Source organism: Mesoplodon mirus, assembly GCF_964341445.2.
Source record: "Mesoplodon mirus genome assembly, chromosome: 2".
Classification (NCBI taxonomy): Eukaryota; Metazoa; Chordata; class Mammalia; order Artiodactyla; family Ziphiidae; genus Mesoplodon; species Mesoplodon mirus.
Window position 1 is genome coordinate 122,571,345 of NC_138977.1, and position 20,655 is coordinate 122,591,999.

At 43.1% G+C, this 20,655-nt stretch overlaps 1 protein-coding gene and 1 long non-coding RNA gene across 2 annotated transcripts; one reads left to right on the forward strand and one right to left on the reverse strand.

Annotated features, from left to right (window-relative positions):
* The first annotated feature begins 27 nt into the window (after positions 1-27).
* LOC309798728 (ATPase PAAT-like) lies at positions 28-9,421 on the forward strand. Its single transcript, XM_082611286.1, has 5 exons — positions 28-339; positions 1,276-1,479; positions 2,300-2,372; positions 4,948-5,154; positions 8,740-9,421. The coding sequence occupies exons 1-4, from the start codon at positions 176-178 to the stop codon at positions 5,104-5,106; spliced, it is 600 nt and encodes a 199-aa protein (XP_082467412.1). The 5' UTR covers positions 28-175; the 3' UTR covers positions 5,107-5,154; positions 8,740-9,421.
* LOC309798738 lies at positions 7,308-10,241 on the reverse strand. Its single transcript, XR_014293230.1, has 2 exons — positions 10,116-10,241; positions 7,308-7,643 (listed from the first exon to the last, which is right to left on the reverse strand). It is a non-coding gene; the product is annotated as an uncharacterized lncRNA (long non-coding RNA).
* Between the last annotated feature and the right edge of the window lie 10,414 nt (positions 10,242-20,655).

Genomic DNA, 20,655 nt, shown 5'->3' on the forward strand with positions numbered 1-20,655 from the left:
GCTCATGCGCGTTAACGGTAGTTGGTCTCTCCCGACCCCGGCGAGAAGCCGCGGCTCTGGGGTTTGCAGCCAAACGAGGCGGAAGTCGCTCTGTTCCTTTACAGTCCCTCAGTCTGGTGGAAATTAAAGAGCTGTAAGAGAGGTTCCGGAGCTGGCCTGGTGTGTAGGTGGCCAGATGGAGACCGAGACCGTACACCCGCCACTGACCAGCCGCCCGCCGCTGGCCTCTTCCTGGAATGCCGCATGCGGAGCCCTGGCCCAGAGTCTCCATCTCAGCCGGTCTGGTCTCGGCGCCCGGGACGCAGACTGGGAGGAGCTGCGGGCGCCGCCTGCAACCGGGTGCGCCGGGCCGGCGGGGACTGGGGTTGTGCCTGGGGAGCCGGGAGGGGAGGCAGGGGTCGTGAGGGGAGAGGGTCTGGGCCCGGAGCCGAGCCGGTGACCTGAAGACTCGTCATTTCACCCCCTTCTCCCTTGTGTCCGTCACGTCGGCTCCTGAGGCCCCCTGTTGGGATCAGAACCGCCTTTCTATCCCGAAACAAAAACCTACTGTCGACCAAAATAGGCATTAAAAAAAAAATCCAGGGCTTCCCTGGTGGCGCAGTGGTTGAGAATCTGCCTGCCAATGCAGGGGACACGGGTTCGAGCCCTGGTCTGGGAGGATCCCACATGCCGCGGAGCAACTAGGCCCGTGAGCCACAATTACTGAGCCTGCGCGTCTGGAGCCTGTGCTCTGCAACAAGAGAGGCCGTGATAGTGAGAGGCCCCGCGCACTGCAATGAAGAGTGGCCCCCACTTGCCACAACTAGAGAAAGCCCTCGCATAGAAATGAAGACCCAACACAGCCATAAATAAATAAATAAATAAAATTTTAAAAAAAAATCCAGATGTCGAAAATCTTCATCAGCTTAGCTTTGAAAATGGCACACTTTGTTCCTTTATTCCATTCTGCACCGCGCCCCACCCCCACCTCTGAACTCTTTTCTAATGTACACTAGCTGCCCAGTACGTATATTTCATTAACTGGACAGGCAATTATAGGAAGTCGCTTAGAATGTATTACAGAAGTCAAGGGAAAAGAGAGTGGAGAGCCCCCACGTCTAAAGCATCATTTCCTTAGGAATTCTGTATTGAGCATTTCGTCAGTGCTTTGCAAGGCGCTTGGACTCCAAATGCACATGTAAATGAATAGGATAACATGTCAACCCCTGTGGCCCATTAAGTGGGTTAATGACAGTGTTCACAAGAACTGTATAATATTCTTCATTTTCTTTTCAGCGAGGATCTGGTGATTTTGAAAAGGAACGTGAACAGCCAAGATGAAAACCCCTGCTTCCTTTACCTGAGATGTGACCCTCCTGGAGGTGAAGAAATCGTTTCTATTGGCATTTTAAGTTCAGCAAGAAATATGGAAGTATACTCAGGAGAGGAGTACTGTGAAACCAGTAGGGGCAAGAATGTTTGTAATGTTCTGGATAACAGGTTTGTGACGTATGCGTGTGGAAGTGTTCTTCTGAAGTAGTGTTTTATTTTCTGGAGCTTTTGCAATATTTATTGATTCTCTGACATTGGTGCCAGATACTAGGGGAGAGAAGATAAAAACATACCAGCAGACATAAAAGTTTAGACCTTTAGGGATCTTAAAGACAGTCTAGATCAGCCTAGTTGTTTTTATAAACGTGGAAACTGAGAGCTAGTGGAAGAGAGAGAAGTTTGTAAAAGATCATAGCTAGTTCGTGGAAGACTATGATCAGATGAAGTTCTGGTAAGTGTTTCTTGTCTGTTTTCTTTAACTCACAACGATCTGTTTTCCAAAAATTAAGTTGTCTATCAGTCTGGAACTTTGAACATTTTCCTGTAGGAAACTCTTTACATACAGTGCGTGAGCCCAACACTGTGGCATACCAGCATACTTAACCCATTTTTATACTTCTTGATTTTTTTTTCTGATTTCTTACAAAGATTCTGACCTAATCTCTCCTTAATATGAATCAAAATATGAAGTGTTTTATATACCATGCATGTTGGACATAATGGGTATGTTATTGAGCTTTACAGTGTGCTCTGTGCTACATAAGTATACATTTGATATCTAATTTAATTTTCTTATACAGCTAGTAAGTGGCAGATGTTGTCTTTGTAGCCAGTGCACTTCAGCAGGAAGTCCCAGCTGTTTATGCCTCACCAGGGAAACTGAATCCAAGGATTTAAATATTGTCCTGGAAACTTTTAATTTTAAATGTAACTGTTAAAAGTGATAGTGTGTGAAATTTTTTATAAATTAAATCTTTTTTATTTTTAGTGAACATGAAAAGATTATTTTGTACAAAAAATATCTAAAATTGGAGTCTTCCACACATGCTTGTAAAATAAAGGTAAGTCATTCCTAAATTTTAACTAATTTGAAAACTACAGTTTTTCTACTATATATACTTATTATCTGTAGGTTTGGTAATGTAGTTAGTCCACCTTGGTCCCTGGTTTTAGTTCAGAAATACTTAGTAAACATGTAAAAAGAAATTCTTTTCTAAAAAATTGTCAACCTCTTTCTTTTAAAATTTGAACATTTATTATTTATAGCAATGTCATTACATGTACTATTGATAATACAGTGGTATTTTACTTTTAAGCCTTGAAAAACTGAGATGAAAAAAAATTTTTTAATCGAGGTATAGTTTATTTACAATAATACATAAGTTTAAAAGATTTTTTTATCTTTATATAAAACTTAGGTGCCCAAAAAAAGCACAAGCAGTTTTGGTCCCAAAATATGGAGAAAGGGGGCCTCCCTGGTGGCGCAAGTGGTTGAGAGTCCGCCTGCCGATGCAGGGGATACGGGTTCGTGCCCCGGTCTGGGAGGATCCCATATGCCGCGGAGCAGCTGGGCCCGTGAGCCATGGCCGGTGGGCCTGCGCATCCGGAGCCTGTGCTCCGCAACGGGGGAGGCCACAACAGTGAGAGGCCCGCATACCGCAAAAAGAAAAAAAAAAAAAAAAAAAATATGGAGAAAGATAGAATATAGTTAGAGAAGTTTTGGACAAGGGCACCACAAAGTTAAAGGGATTTGGACTCCTGTTTTCAGCATGAAAAATATTGTTAAGGTGAACTTTACTGATGTCATCAGATCTAGGGAAAGGGTACAGAGCTGGAAATCATAAGCCCTGACTATTAAGTGAGCTCTCTTGCTGACTAGCAGAATAACCTTGGGCAAGTTTCTTCACCTGTGTCGGACCTACTTCATGGGTAATATTAGGGGACTAAGGAAAATAAATCTTGGATTAATTATTTTTATCTCTAAAATTCTATGCTCATTATTACTTACAGAATAGCACAGAACTGATTATCCCAAGATGTTGTTTTAGGTGTATATACTAATAGCTTCTAAAGTCATTTAAATAAGGTGATTCATTCATCCAACAAATGTTGGAGTGCCTATTGATGCCAGATACTGTAGTTGGCATTTAGGAATTGGCAGTTATGAAATAAATTGGAATGGAGCTCTCACACTGCTAATATTATAGCAGGCAAGACAGATAATAGGTTGACTCAGTGTGTAAAATAGGTACTACATTCGCTAGTGAGAAGGGCTTGGGGGTTAAAAAGCAGAACAGGGATAATATGGAGGTTGGAATGTGGGTGTTTACATTTCATGAGGTATTTACTTACTTATTGATGACAGTCACATCTTTGGTGCCACACTGCGTTCTTAGATCATGGGTCTCTATTCACCTGTGTCTTTGTGTGATATATGGGTTTGTTGTGTCTCTGAAGGTGAATGGTGTTTGAAACTGTGCTGTGGAAGTACCAGGGAGTGAAAGAGTGTTTCATTTAGGGAAATCCTTGGGTTTGTATGAAGGCTTCTTCTGGGCCAATAGTATATGTAAGTTAAAAGTAATAGTTACTGATGCATATGTTTGAGCACTTACCCAATGATATGTACTGGAAATTTTAACACATAATCCTCATAACAACCATGTGAACTCATTTTACTCCTGACTCAAGTTTGGTATTTGCCCATGGTCACCCAGGCAGAGCCATCACTGAACTCAGGTCTGTCTGATTCTAAATGCTATTTTCGTTCCACTTTGCTACTTTGTTGTCCTACACCACACATGAAATGCCTTTTGGTCTAGAAGCATGGACAACCTGAAGAAGCATAAAGCATTGGAAAAGCTACTGGGATAGAAGCCAGAAGAGCTAGGGTCAAAGCTTGACCTTTATTTACTCTTTTCACAAGTTAGAAAATCATCGTGAACTCATCTTTTCTATATGTAAACCATTGTGCTCTCTTATGTCATCTGGACATTCTCTTAAAATTCCTTTAGAATTCATTTTAAATTCTAAAATACTGACTTATATTTAGTATTTCAGCAAACACTTTGCATGGGTTTCTAGAGAGTCTTATTCTGTATTAAATAATATTATAGCAAGTTTCAGTATGTTGAGGTTTCAGATTGGTATAGTTTATCCTTAATTCCTTAAACTATTAAGTAAAACATTACTTACACTTAATTTTTTAGTTGCAGTAAGCTTTTTAAATTCATGCAGCACTTTTTAGCCTTTTTCTGACTATGACTAGAGAAAACTTAAAAATGTACTTGAAGTTAATTTTCAGATTCTTTTTTTTTTTTTCCTTTCCCTTGCAGTACGCGGGCCTCTCGCTGTTGTGGCCTCTCCCGTTGCGGAGCACAGGCTCCGGACGCGCAGGCTCAGCGGCCATGGCTCTCGGGCCCAGCCGCTGCGCGGCATGTGGGATCCTCCCAGACCGGGGCACGAACCCATGTCCGCTGCATCGGCAGGCGGACTCTCAACCACTACGCCACCAGGGAAGCCCTAATTTTCAGATTCTTGAATGCTTCAGTCTTACTTCAGTAGTAACAAGAAGTGACCTTAAATAATGATTGTTTTTATTATCATTATTAATTTTCCTGAACTTTTGTTTTATATTAGTTGCTCTCCTTTGGTGAAAAGCAGTGTGTGTTCATCAGTAAACTTGTGGTACACATGAGGCCAATTTCAGCAAATTCTTCAGCAGGCTGTCCTGCTCTAGGATCAAGGATAGACCTGGACAGGGTCCAAACCATCATGGAGGCCTTGGGGTCAAAGTAATCACCTGGAGCTCCACAACTGATGAATATGGTTAGATTCCAGCAGCAGGTGAGTAGAAATGGATTTCTTTCCAAATACCATTAAAATTCTTTAAATAATGGATTCTTACAAAGACATGTGGTGACATAAATTTTTTCCTTTCAACTTTTATTATTTTTTTAACAATTTATTTTGGTTTGGAATTCTTTTTTTTATAGGTTTTAAATTTTGTGTTTATGTTATTTATTTATTTATTTATTTATTCATTTATTTTTGGGTGCGTTGGGTCTTCGTTGCTGTGTGTGGGCTTTCTCTAGTTGCAGTGAGCAGCAGCCACTCTTCATTGCAGTGGCCTCTCTTGTTGTGGAGTGCGGGCTCTAGGCGTGCAGGCTTCAGTAGTTGTGGCACGCGGGCTCAGTAGTTGTGGCTCGCGGGCTCTAGAGTGCAGGCTCAGTAGTTGTGGGGCACGGGCTTAGTTGCTCCGTGGCATGTGGGATCTTCCTGGACCAGGGCTCGAACCCGTGTCCCCGGCATTGGCAGGCGGATTCTTAACCACTGCGCCAACAGGAAAGCCCCTTGTTTAATTCTTATAAATCCAAAACCTGTAAGTTCCAGTTGCAGTAGATATTGAGTTGAAGGAAACACAATCTACTCAGAAAAAGTGATGAAAAAGTAGTTAAAGGGAGGTCCCAGTCATAACCTCCCAAAACAGTCCATCCCACCCCCATTTCCTCCATCTCCGATTCCTCAGAGCCAAACCTCATCAGACTCACCCCTTCCCCAGGCACATCCAGCCTCGGTCTGTGTCTCTCTTTCCCAAACCCTCATGTCCATCTGCTCTGCCTCTCTCCCAGCAAGCGAGAACCCTTCCACTTTAGAAAGAGCGAGGAGAGAGTAAACAGACAGGACAAAGATATTTTCTTCATCAGATGATAGAGGGAGGGAGAAAGGCAGGGAGCTCTCATGCATTAATACTTTTTGACCCATAAGAATTAGATTGAATGGACTCTCCTTCCCAGGAGACGTTTAGGCTAAAGATCCATCCGACGGCAGCCTGACTCCACCAGGCCACTGGCTGTGAGGCAGTCGTTAGTGGGATCACATAAGTGATGCCAGGGAGGCACATCCTGGCGTCCTTTTTCCTGTCATTTCAGGAGGATGTGGAGGGGTCATTTCTAGTCTCTCCGGTTCATTTTCCAGTCCGCTGCATCCAGGAGACTACCCAACAGACATCCAGTGTGTTTGGGAGACCAAGGGGATAAAAAATTCCGCATAGGGGCTTCCCTGGTGGCACAGTGGTTGAGAGTCCGCCTGCCGACGCAGGGGACACAGGTTCGTGCCCCGGTCCGGGAAGATCCCACATGCCACGGAGCGACTGGGCCCGTGAGCCATGGCTGCTGAGCCTGCGCACCGGAGCCTGTGCTCCGCAACGGGAGAGGCCACAACAGTGAGAGGCCCGCGTACCACAAAAGGAAAAAAATTAAATATGTGCTATCAACATTTCAAAATTTTTTTTAAAATAAAGAACAAATTGTGGTTACAAATGGAGAGTCTATGGTTAGAAGGGGGTTCCAGAGGCTCAGAGGAAAGAGCGGGAACAGAAGGGAGCAGACGAGCAGGAGTGACAAGGGGTGCAACCCTCCTGCCTACTGCTGAGACCAGGAGGTTCTGGGCTTCACCATTCAGCGGGAGGCTCCTGTTTGCAGTTAAAGACACTGACAGCTGAGTCAGCAATAATCAGTGTTAAAGTGATCCAAAAAGAAGAAAAAAATCTGCTTCTGAAGATTTGCAGGATAGCAGGAGGAGGAATCTCAGGTTTTTAAAATGTCCTTTTGACACCACAGAGCTCAACCCCATGACTGCACATATCAGGCAACCTCAACCCAGAGGTAGCCCACCTGGCTGTTCTCCCTCTGGGATGAATGCAGTTTCCCTCCAGGGCAGTGTAACAACTGCCCATGGTAGAGTAGCTGGATGAGAGTGAATGAAACCCTTAGAAGGAGGAGGGCCGAGCGTGGGAAATTTAGCAGGGTCTGAAACTAGAAACACTCTAAGATCAATATTTTTTTTCTGGGGTTGGATATATAGGTGTGTTTTCTACTCTAACTCTCCTTATATTGCAGTATAACTTTATAAGCTAGCTGCCCCAAGTCCCAAAGTGGGTACTACACAAATTTCAGTACTTTTATAACAAACAACAACAATACTGGAGGCAGAGAGGATTATTTTCAGTATTTCATTTATTCAAAAGTACATAACTATGTTACATAGTACATCATATAACGTAAACCAGAGAGACAGAACTTGACTTGAATAATAAAACATTCTACTAAGAAAGAAATACTGCTCACAAAGATATTTGTGCCCACCCAAGTCAGATTCCCTCGTATGCATCACAGAAGCACCATGACAGGGGATCAAAGCCAGCATACAAGTTACATTCATCACAGCATCGGAGGTTGCGATAAGACCCATTGGTGATGGCCGCAGTGACCTTGTCCTGGGTGACCATGGCTGGATCATTTTTTCAGGCTGAACAAATAGGTTCCTTTGGAACTCTTAAGAAAAGACATACACAGAGCATAGGATTAGAATTTTTCTTCTCAGTCCATTATTACAACTTGTGAAAGGTATCTCAGAAGCTTAGGACTGGAGCCAATCAAACACATGACACCAGCCCAAGAGTAAAGTGCTCTGCCCCCGTCCCAAGTTCCTGTCTAATCCCTTTCTCTCCTAACATTGCCAGAAATGTAAAATCAGGTTACAGCAAAAAAGGGAGAGTGATTAGTGCCCCGCCCTCCGCCGGGCACCGCTGCAGGCCCCACCTCCTCCGGCCCCTCCCACCACAGCGCGCCAGAGGGGGCGCTCCATGCGGCCAGAAGGCGGCCCTGGCAGGCAGCGGCACACCCGACGCTCCGGGGGTGGCTGGCCCGGACCCAGATTCCACCACGGGCCCGGGTGCCGGCCTCACCTTCAATATATATAGTTAGTATATTATTATATACGTACAATATTAGAGCAATTGCTCCTTTCTCTGTGAATGCATGTTATTTCATCAAGTGCATTATGCATTAATAGTTCTCAAACTACAGTAATATCTTGCGTTACACAGACCTTTGGGAAATGCCTCATTCTAGATATTTGAAGTTTCTGGATAGCTAAGATTTAAATTTTTACGTACCAATGTGTTTCTAAACACATTTTACAATTTAAACAACCTAAAAGAATGAGCTTTATAAAACAATTTCGGCCGTTTTGCAAATTCCTTTCTAAACTTCTGAATATACATGACACACTTTTTTTGTTTTGTTTTTGTTTGCGGTACGCGGGCCTCTCACTGTTGTGGCCTCTCCCATTGCGGAGCACAGGCTCCCGACGCGCAGGCTCAGCGGCCATGGCTCATGGGCCCAGCCGCTCCGCGGCCTGTGGGACCTTCCCGGACTGGGGCACGACCCCTTGTCCCCTGCAGCGGCAGGCGGACTCGCAACCACTGCGCCACCAGGGAAGCTCCCATGACACACTTTTAATCAGACTGTGCAAACTATTTTGTGTTCTCTTAAAATACTCCTTCATTTACATACTTCCATGTATTGACACAGCCCACAGAGTGACCATTTTTAATGTGTTTGTGTGCTTTGTGTATTTCCATACCAGTCACAGGTAGAACAGCCGAGGAAAGAAATGAAGGAATCTGGCTCTGAGTGCTCGCCATAACTTCTGGGATCTGAAGTCCTTGCACAGGGTGGATCATATATTCTACTGGGGCCGTTAACTTTTTCCACTGCAGCTGCTGGTGCCAGTTTCTACCCTGCCTGCTATTGCAGGACAGTTGTGATCTTGTCTGCCAACACCAGCCCATTTGTGGTGGCTGCTCGGCTCTATGCTGGAAAGGATTGTGAGGCCAAGTTCAGGCTCAGCAGGAGGGAGGCCTCTGATTTACTACCAGCGTGTGCATTGGCTCCATTTCCAAGTACTGCCTTCCTTCCCCGCTGCTCCCAGTCATTCTGAGATGACATTAAATGACTCCAGGGTGGCGCTCCAGTTCCAGCAAACAGGACCTGGGCACTCAGCGAGCTTCCCAGTCGGACAGCGCAATCTTTTCACCTTTGTTGCATATATCCGATTACAATATATTTGCAAGCACAGATATTTATAGGTACTGTGTTTGTCTTTTGGACTTGCACCCTGACCCAGGAATTAATTTATGTAAAAGAATATTTTTTTGGAGGAGTTGATCATTAACTTCCCTGTTTCTGTTATTTCTAATTTTATTGCATTATGGCCCAGAAATGTGATGTGTAAAATTTTTGTCCTTCTCACTAAGTATATCCTCCTGTTTTGAGAATATGACCAAAGGTAAATTTGTCTGCAAGGCTGTTGGCTCCGTTTTTACAAAAATTCATTTTGTTACCACAATCTTTTGGGTTTCTACATACAGGTCAGTTATGTTTTCTTTTGGGTGCTTTAAAACAAAACAAAACAAAACATTTCAGGCCCTTCATTCTCTCTTAGACTTTTCCCCTAGATTCTATGATCTAATACCTGTTTTGTCAGTTAAGACTGCTTTCAGGTCTATATACTAACAGTCCCTCTAAGGGCCTGACCGAGGTGTGGGCTCTGCGGCCAGCCGGGTCCAGAGGGAAGATTTACCGCAGCCCAAAGTGGGGCGGGGCTGGCGGGGGGGGGGGAAGGTGGCTTTCAGAAGGCAAGTTCCAGGTCCCCAGGTACCAGGTACCGTATTTCTATTTTAGGCAGTGTTTTTAACGTTTCAGATACCCATCGGGGTACTTCCGTGTGCGCTCCCGAAAGGCCTAAGGAATCGCCGAGCCCCGTGCTCTGGCCGCACTGCTAACGCCCGCCGGGCCGGGAGCTGGAGGAGTGTGGCCGGAGCGGCGGGGCGGGCGGAACAGCAGCTGAGCTAGCCGAGCCCCAGGTACCCCAGGCCGTCCTGTGCGGGCAGCCGGAGGCGCAGGCCCCTTGGTGGCCCGCGAGAAATCCAGTCTCACCACCAGCATCCCGTGGAGACGCACCTGTCTGCAGGGTGAATCCAACCATCCTGGGCACGCCGGCCGCGATAGGACACCGCCGGCGGGAGGTGCTGGCAAACAACACACACTCCTCCCGGCGCTGCAGGACCACCCTCCGTCCACACCCAGGGGCAGGGCGGGAGGCGAGGGCCCTCGCCGTGCATTCTGGGAGCTGTAGTCTCTTTGGCGCTGCAGCCGAGCTTCAGGACTACAATTCCCAAGATGCGTAGGGCGTGGGGGCGGTGCCCGACCCTGGCGCACACTGACGGGCGGGGCTGTTGGAAGCCCCACTGCTTGCGGTCTCTGGTCCTTCCTCAGTACCTTGTGAAGTGAGTCTCGGGTAGGAGAGTGAGGGGCGAGGCCGGCGGTAGGGAGTTAGGAAGGTGTAAAGGCTGCGACGTGCAGCCGCCGGCCCGCCCCGTGCAGGCCGAAATCAGGTCTTCGCTTTTGCCCGGCATCTAGGTCTTGGCCCGCACCCCTTCCCGCCACCGCCCCCATCCGCAGCTTGGTTCTTTCTCCCGTCCGTGTGCCCAATCCAGACCCAGGAAACTACTTTTTTATTTTCTAAACTGTTTATGGAAACTGGTTTGATATCTGAGAAACTTTACATTTTGCTCGCTGCCCTCTTCCACCAGCCAAAATGCACTGTTTCGGGGAGAAATTCGTCGTAGTGGCTCTGCTCGAAAGCACAACTTGAAGAGCGGGTGGAGGGACGTGGACTGTGGCTTCGTGAAAATATCACCCACACCGAGCGCCCTTTTCGGAGATTTGGAAGTTGAGGCGTTTGATTTGCCCAAGGTGTGCTGAGAGAGATGAGTCTCCCCAATTCCCAAGCAAGTATCTAGTAGGCCGTTGTCACCAACCCATTTAAGTGGCGTGGTCTCCAAAAATATCAACCTAAAGATGATAATGGTTTAAGCTTTTTTTTTTTTTTTTTTTTTTTTAACGCTTTAAAATGACCAGCTTAACCTTAACTCAGGCCTGACTGGCCATTTTCTCAGAGACACAGGTGATGACCCCGCTTCTTAGGAGCAGACTGGTGTTCCCACTTTGGGAGAATGGTTTTCACGGCGTGGAGGGCTTAGCAGCATTTGAAACCCATCAAGTGTAAAGTCTCTGGGTGGAAAGCTCATCAGAGACAGCAGTTAGGGGTGTGTACCTTAACTTCTCCGTTCTGACCTGTTGAGTTTTTCTGTCTAGAAATGGAAATATCCGGGAGCACGTCTCCTTCCACGTAATCTCTTAGTAACTGGTGTCTCTAAATTCTTTATGCTGTAAGGGACAGTTCTTTTGATGTGGCATAGCACCAGGATAAGCAAATCTAGGGATATTCAGTTGTACATATTTCCTTAAAAATTAATTAGAGTAGTGAAAGGAACAGGACATACAATTCAGGCATACCTCATTTTATTGTTTATCGCTTTACTGTGCTTTGCAGATACTGTGTTTTTTAGAAATTGAAGGTTTGTGGCAACTCTTCAGATGATGGTTAGAATTTTTTAGCAATAAAGTAGTTTTTATTTAAAATATTGTCCTTTTTTAAGACAATGCCATTGCACACTTCATAGACTACAGTATAGTGTAAATATAACTTATACACTCTGGAAAACCAAAAAATCCATGTTACTCACCTTATTACAACATTGGCTTTATTGCTGTGGTCTGGAACCGAGCCAGCGATATCTTGGAGGTCTGCCTGCATATTGCTTGTTTCCAGAAGATGAAATACAAGCAAAACCGTCCCATTAAAAAATTTCTGCTCATTCTCTTTGCTATACTGTACATTTGAATGCAGAAACCAAAAACTTGACTTGTGAAATTTCTCTTTTCCTGAGATTAGTAAATTAATTTAGGAGTTTTAAGAGTTTTATTGAAACCTGTGGAGGAATAGTTAGCTGTTTTCATGATGTTATTTCATCCCTGAAAACCTGCGTGTTAATCTACATGAAAAGGGGGCCTTGTTTATATTACACATTCCAGAAGGTTTCATTTCTGATCCCTGAATGTGGGATACTATCAAAAGAACTAAAAAACCTGGTCATGGAAAGTGGACTCTATTACTTTGTGAAGAGCTATGTCTTCATGAGTTAATTACACACAAATTCATCAACACTTCCTTCCCTCTCATTAATTTATTCAGTCATTTATTTTCATCGGTATGGACTCATCCATATGTATTTTATACCTTGAGTTATAATCCAATACTGCTTTCTCTCATTACTCAAAGTGTTCTAACTTTGGCCATTGGGAGCTCTTTCGGTTGGCTCCTGCGCATCTTTGGGATAACCCTCTCAATGTTCTATGGGCTTTGTTATTGTTATTTGTTTGTTTCAGTTTGGTTTGGATCTTTTGGTTTGTCCTCTGGTTTTGTTTTTAGCATTTTCTTACATCTGGCAAGACGAGCTGCAATGGGTCCATCCTGCCTATTTCCTGCCTTAGTCCTGGAATCAACAGGACCTTTGTTCCTTTGATTGGAGAATGGCATTAAAAAACCAAGCTCTGGGTATTGAGTGAGCTCATTGATACTGAGATGGGCCGACTGTTTTGTTTTTGTTTTTACTAGACATTTTTTTAACTAGTCTTTTTTTTTTAATTGAAGTATAGTTGATTTACAATGTTGTTAATTTCTGCTGTACAGCAAATTGACTGTTAACATATTAACGTATTTTTTTATATTCTTTTTCTTTATGGTTTATCTCAGGACGCTGAATATAGTTCCCTGTGCTATACAGTCAGACCTTGTTGTCCGGCCAACTGATTTTTAACACCATGGTCACTCTGTGCTCTGACATAAAGTTTCACTCCACTGTGCTCTGACATAAAGTTTCCACTCCCAAGCACACTGTTCTCTTTGCATTTCCTGGTGTTGAACTTAGCTTTCCTGTCCACGTCTTTCTTACCTCATTCCCAGCCCATCAAATGCCTCTGTGGGTTGTCATCTCCTGCATGGTTCCCTTGGCCAGGAGCCACCTCTCTATTTCTTGATCTCCCAGAGCACGTGTCACTCCAATTGTGTGTTTAGGTTCAGAGCTTTTCTGCACACATCTTCCTTCTCCTCCTACATTCTAAGTCTGGAGGGCAGGTCAGAGTCTCCAATCGCCCACTCTCCTCAGGTTCCTAGCGGAGTGACTCGGCTGTTATATCTTGGGGCTGATTTGGAACTTGAAGATACATCACCACCCTGGGGAGACCTGTCGTGTGGGATTGAAAAAGCGTCCAGATGCTCTATTCTTTCTCTCTCAAACTGATGTAGACCACCAGCCGAAGCAGGGAGTCAGGAGGTATTTTTGTTTCAGTATGTTTCTCTTATATTCTGTAAAAATGCATGTCAGATGAGAGGAAATGATGTAATAGGGAACTTAATTTAGGAGGTATCAGTTGAAGTTAGAAGTAAGATTTATTGCCATAAATTCTTTTGAATAATCTGGTGTTGATTAGTTTTTCCCAACTATCTCTGCCAGTTAATAACTATGTTAAACAATTTTCATCTCAAAATAAAAATCTGATATAAAAGATGGGTTTTAAAAGGCTGAGTTGAGGAATTTATGTGACTGGGGAAATGGACTTGTAGATCTTCAAGGAACAAGTGTCAAGAGGTTTCTAGGGCAGGAAAAAAAGACCTATAAATTCCTGAGGCAGCTTTCTCAGGTTTAGAGCAAGGGAAACAGTAACTCGGCAACCCACACAAAAAGCTACACTGAAGGAGTTAAGGCTGTGCTCAGATTCTTTCAGCATAACCTGCATGCCCTTGGGGACCACTGAGAGCATATTCAGAATCTAGATTAGGGGAAAATGTCTCTCCTCTGGGCGCAAAGTTACTTTTGTACTCATCCTAACAACAAATTAAACAATTTAGCAGGAAGCCAGTGTGACCCACCCATTTCTGCAGAGATGACCGGAGGCCAAAGATAATTATTTTCTTTTTTTTAAAATTTTTAAAAATTTATTTATTTATTTTATTTCTGGCTGCATTGGGTCTTCATTGCTGTGTGCAGGTTTTCTCTAGTTGCGGCGAGCGGGGGCTACTCTTCGTTGTGGTGCATGGGCCTCTCATTACGGTGGCTTCTCTTGTGGAGCACAGGCTCTAGGTGCCTTGCGGGCTCAGTAGTTGTGACTCATGGGCTCTAGAGCACAGGCTCAGTAGTTGTGGTGCACGGGCTTAGTTGCTCCACGGCATGTGGGATCTTCCTGGACCAGGTCTCGGACCCGTGTCCCCTGCATTGGCAGGAGGATTCTTAACCACTGAGCCACCAGGGAAGCCCCCAGAGATTATGATTTTCATCCCTTATAATTGGAGAAAGGTTTGTCTTGTTTTCCTGTCACCCAGTATTGAGGTTTTCCTCCCCCTTTGGGAGTGGCGCCTCTAGACCCAGAGTGCTTCTCACCAGAAAGCTCCCTCCCAAGTCCCTTCCTTCTGTAATGCTTGTTGACCTTCTGGTTTATACTAAGTACAGTTACTTGTGGAGGTTTGTGAGAACAGAAAGAATCAGTGTCACAGTTTTTCCCTTTGAGGAGAAGGTGTTTAAGAAGGGCTCTGCCTACTTTGGCCTCATTCACTCCTGGACAAACTATTACCGCCGAAGGAGCTGGATGAACATGCGGGATGGGATGGAGTCTGGTCGGTGGGAAGCCTGGCCCTGAGGAGGGAAACCACCTGGAAACCTGCTGGTCTGAGGGCTCCTCTCCCCCATCTTTCACTCCCACACTCCCTGGGCCCCCATGTGCCAGTTTGGGAAGGTGTTGCTCATAGGACGCTGGCTGTCTTTGACTAGAGCTTGACAGGAGCCGTTTCCTCTAATGATGAATGGGAAGCTCTTCTCCAGAAAATGCACTGCTTTATGGAAACAATTATTTTCTTGCATATAACTAACCCTGGGCCCCATTTATGGAATAGCAGCTCATTCCTTGCTTTTGTAGGGTGACTTTCCTTATTGTAGCACAGGGGAGGCTCGTGGAAAAGGTGACTGGGGTGGGATTGACTTTTTTCTCTTTTAACATCCACGTCAGGAGGCCAGAGGAGTAGTGAGCAGCAAGCTGAATGGAAGGAACTGCCGAAACCCACCATAATCACCTGAACGCCATCAGCAGAGGAAAGATACTAGGAATCTGGGCTTTCTGTTAGCATGTGTGCTCTTGCTGAGGAGAACACAGGAACGGAAAACAAGGATATTCCTGCAGACTTTCCTTGTATCACTCAACTAACGAGGAAAGTTGGAGTCCTCTCCTTCCCAAGGACTCTCATTTCAGGTAACAGCCGGCAGGCTTTGAGGCAGTATGTTTGCTAAATCTGTGACTCTCTTGGCTCTGAGGCCATGCTGCCTGGTGCAGTCTCCTGGCTAAGAGACCCAGGTGCAACTTGGAGGGCTTGAGAATGTGGCAGTCTCTTGAATCTATAAGCAGCCAGAATTTGCCCTGTTTCTCCAGCAGGCCTCAATCTCTTTGTTCCTTAAGACTAGTTGTGGGCATATAACACCTTCTGAACTTCCGAAACTTTCTCAACTGCTATACATTGCCCCAGTTTCATTTTGAATCCATTCTAAAGTTCTCAGTGTAAAAGTACCAGTCAAGGGAATTCCCTGGCAGTCCAGTGGTTAGGACTCCCTGCTTCCACTGCTGGGGGCCTGGGCTTGATCCCTGGTCGGGAAACTAAGATCTCACAGTCCATGAAGTGTGGCCAAATAAAAACGGGAGGGAAAAACCCAACTGTCATCCTTATTAAAAAAAAAAATTACCAGTCAATATATTTGATTCTAGCACAGACTAGGTGCTCAGGCAGGCTCACATTTTATATACATTCCATCAGTTAATGCCCACTAAAGACCCTTGAAGCAGGTGTTACTCATATTTTGCAGATAAGATTATAAAAATTAAGTCATCTTCCTGAGACCATGTTGCTAAGTAAGCAGTGAAAGCAAAATTACCAGTTAAGTGTGATTCCAGAGCTGGAGATTTTAGTCATCAAGGCATGCCACCTCTCACAAATTCCCTTATTCATGTTTTTTTTTTACCAAAATGAGATTAGGAATATGGAAAGGAATTGTTTCAGTTATCCATTGTTATCCATTTGGGGAATAAAAAAACACCCTAAAACCTAGTGGCCTAAAAACACTTTATTATTTCTTCTGACACTGCCAGGTGATCATGAGGCCCTTCTGTTTCACATAGTAGTGGGTTGGCTGGAGGTTCCTAAATGGCCTCACCCCTGTGGCCACTGGGGCTGGTGACTGACTTGGAAGGCACTGGCACTACTGACCCAAGGCCTTACTTCTCTCCTATGTGGGCTGCTCTGCATGGCTACTTGGGCTTCCTCAGAGCTTGACGATGGGGTTCTAAGGAACATTCCAGGAAGACAAGCCCCATTGGGATAACGCCTATCAAGCCCCCACCCTTGGAATATATTTGCTAATGGCTCAGTGGCCAAAGTTCATCTTGTGGCCAAGCCCTGACTCAATGTGGGAGACTCTACAAGAATATAAATCTCAGGGAGGGGGTGCGGTTCATATGGGGGCCACCAAAGTCATAGTCTATCATGGGCATTCTGTGATAATATTTTGTTTGGCTGAGAAGCTTCCTTCCTTTTCTCTCAAGCTAATAGCAAATATCATCAATCAGAATTTTGTATTTTGTTTCCAACCCTTTGAATGTAAGTTTATACCTGAAACTTTAGTGATGTTCAGGCTGTTGTGCTAATCCATAATAGGCTTGTAAACTGTTTCTTTTTTTGATTTTTTAATTTAATTTTATTTATTTTTTATACAGCAGCTTCTTATTAGTCATCCATTTTATACACATCAGTGTATACATGTCAATCCCAATCTCCCAATTCATCCCACCGCCACCCTCACCCCCCACCGCTTTCCCCCAGGTGTCCATACGTTTCTTCTCTACATCTGTGTCTCAATTTCTGCCCTGAAAACTGGTTCATATGTACCATTTTCCTAGGTTCAACATGTATGCGTTAATATACGATATTTGTTTTCCTCATTCTGACTTACTTCACACTGTATGACAGTCTCTAGGTCCATCCACATCTCAATAAATGACCCAATTTCATTCCTTTTTATGGCTGAGTAGTATTCCATTGTATATATGTACACATCCTCTTTATCCATTCATCTGTCGATGGGCATTTAGGTTGCTTCCATGTCCTGGCTATTGTAACTAGTGCGGCAATGAACATTGGGGTGCATGTGTCTTTTTGAATTATGGTTTTCTCTGGGTATATGCCCAGTACTGGGATTGCTGGATCATATGGTAATTTTATTTTTAGTTTTTTAGGAACCTCCATACTGTTCTCCATAGTGGCTATATCAATTTACATTCCCACCAAGAGTGCAAGAGGGTTCCCTTTTCTCAACACCCTCTCCAGCATTTGTTGTTTGTAGATTTTCTGATGATGCCCATTCCAGCTGGTGTGAGGTGATACCTCACTGTAGTTTTGATTTACATTTCTCTAAAGTTGATGAGGTTGAGCAGCTTTTCATGTGCTTCTTGGCCATCTGTATGTCTTCTTTGGAGAAATGTCTATTTAGGTCTTCTGCCTATTTTTGGATTGGGTTGTTTGTTTTTTTAATATTGAACTGCATGAGCTGTTTATATATTTTGGAGATTAATCCTTTGTCCATTGATTCATTTGCAAATATTTTCTCCCATTCTCAGGGTTCTCTTTTCGTCTTGTTTATGGTTTCCTTTGCTGTGCAAAAGCTTTGAAGTTTCATTAGGTCCCATTTGTTTATTTTTATTTTTATTTCCATTACTCTAGGAGGTGGATCAAAAAAGATCTTGCTGTGATTTATGTCAAAGACTGTTCTTCCTATGTTTTCCTCTAAGAGTTTTATAGTGTCCGGTCTTACATTTAGGTCTCTAATCCATTTTGAGTTTATTTTTGTGTATGGTGTTAAGGAGTGTTCTAATTTCATTCTTTTACATGTAGCTGTCCAGTTTTCCCAGCACCACTTATTGAAGAGACTGTCTTTTCTGCACTGTATATCCTTGCCTCCTTTGTCATAGATTAGTTGACCATCGGTGTGTGGGTTTATCTCTGGGCTTTCTATCTTGTTCCATTGATCTGTATTTCTGTTTTTGTGCCAGTATCATATTGTCTTGATTACCGTAGCTTTGTAGTATAGTCTGAAGTCAGGGAGTCTGATTCCTCCAGCTCCGTTTTTTTCCCTCAAGACTGCTTTGGCTATTCGGGGTCTTTCATGTCTCCATACAAATTTTAAGATTTTTTGTTCTAGTTCTGTAAAAAATGCCATTAGTAATTTGACAGGGATTGCATTGAATCTGTAGATTGCTTTGGGTAGTATAGTCATTTTCACAATATTGATTCTTCCAATCCAAGAACATGGTATGTCTCTCCATCTGTTAGTATCATCTTTAATTTCTTTCATCAGTGTCTTATAGTTTTCTGCATACAGGTCTTTTGTCTCCCTAGGTAGATTTATTCCTAGGTATTTTATTCTTTTTGTTAAAATGGTAAATGGGAATGTTTCCTTAAATTCTCTTTCAGATTTTTCATCATTAGTGTATAGGAATGCAAGAGATTTTTGTGCATTAATTTTGTATCCTGCAACTTTACCAAATTCATTGATTAGCTCTAGTAGTTTTCTGGTGGCATCTTTAGGATTCTCTATGTGTAGTATCATGCCATCTGCAAACAGTGACAGTTTTACCTCTTCTTTTCCAATTTGTATTCCTTTTATTTCTTTTCTTCTCTGATTGCCATGGCTGGGACTTCAAAGACTATGTTGAATAATATTGGTGAGAGTGGACATCCTTGTCTTGTTCTTGATCTTAGAAGAAATGCTTTCAGGTTTTCACCATTCAGAATGATGTTTGCTCTGGGTTTGTTGTCTATGGCCTTTATCATGTAGAGGTAGGTTCCCTCTGTGCCCACTTCCCGGAGAATTTTTTATCATAAATGGGTGTTGAATTTTGTCAAAAGCTTTCTCTGCATCTACTGAGATGATCATATGGTTTTTGTTCTTTGATTTGTTAATATGGTGTATCACATTGATTGTTTTGCATATATTGAAGAATCCTTGCATCCCTGGGATAAATCCCACTTGATCATGGTGTATGATCCTTTTCATGTGTTGTTGGATTCTGTTTGCTACTATTCTGTTGAGGATTTTTGCATCTATATTCATCAGTGATATGGTCTGTAATTTTCTTTTTTTGTAGTATCTTTGTCTGGTTTGGTATCAGGGTGATGGTGGCCTCATAGAATGTGTTTGGGAGTGTTCCTTCTTCTGCAATTTTTTGCAAGAGTTTGAGAAGGATGGGTGTTAGCTCTTCTCTAAATGTTTCATAGAATTCACCTGTGAAGCCATCTGGTCCTGGACTTTTGTTTGTTGGAAGATTTTTAATCACAGTTTCAATTTCATTACTTGTGATTGGTCTGTTCATATTTTCTATTTCTTCCTGGTTCAGTCTTGGAAACTTATACCTTTCTCAGGATTTGTCCATTTCTTCCAGGCTGTCCATTTTATTGGCATAGAGTTGCTTGTAGTAGTATCTTAGGATGCTTTGTATTTCAGCGGTGTCTGTTGTAACTTCTTTTTCATTTCTAATTTTATTGATTTGAGTCCTCTCTTTTTCTTGATGAGTCTGGCTAATGGTTTATCAATTTTGTTTATCTTTTCAAAGAACCAGCTTTAAGTTTTATTGATTTTTGCTATTGTTTTCTTTGTTTCTATTTCCTTTATTTCTGCTCTGATCTTTATGATTTCTTTCCTTCTGCTAACTTTGGGTTTTGTTTCTTCTTCTTTCTCTTTAGGTGTAAGGTTAGATTGTTTATTTGAGATTTTTTTGGTTTCTTGAGGTAGGCTTGTATAGCTATAAACTTCCATCTTAGAACTGCTTTTGCTGCATCCCATATGTTTTGGATCATCGTGTTTTCATTGTCATTTGTCTCTACGTAATTTTTGATTTCCTCTTTGATTTCTTCAGTGATCTCTTGGTTATTTAGTAATGTATTGTTTAGCCTCCATGTGTTTGTGTTTTTTACATTTTTTCCCCTATGATTCATTTCAAATCTCATAGTGTTGTGGTCAGAAAAGATGTTTGATATGATTTCAATTTTCTTGAATTTACTGAGGCTTGATTTGTGACCCAGGATGTGATCTATCCTGGAGAATGTTCCATGTGCACTTGAGAAGAAAGTGTATTATGCTGTTTTTGGATGGAATGTCCTATAAATATCAATTAAATCTATCTGGTCTATTGTGTCATTTAAAGCTTCTGTTTCCTTTTTTATTTTCATTTTGGATGATCTGTCCATTTGTGTAAGTGAGGTGTCAAAGTCCCCCACTATTGTGTCACTGTTGATTTCCTCTTTTATAGCTGTTAGCAGTTGCCTTATGTATTGAGGTGCTCCTATGTTGGATGAATATATATTTATAATTGTTATATCTTCTTTTTGGATTGATCTCTTTATCATTATGTAGTGTCCTTCCTTGTCTCTTGTAACGTTCTTTATTTTAAAGTCTATTTTATCTGATACGAGTATTGCTACTCCAGCTTTCTTTTGATTTCCATT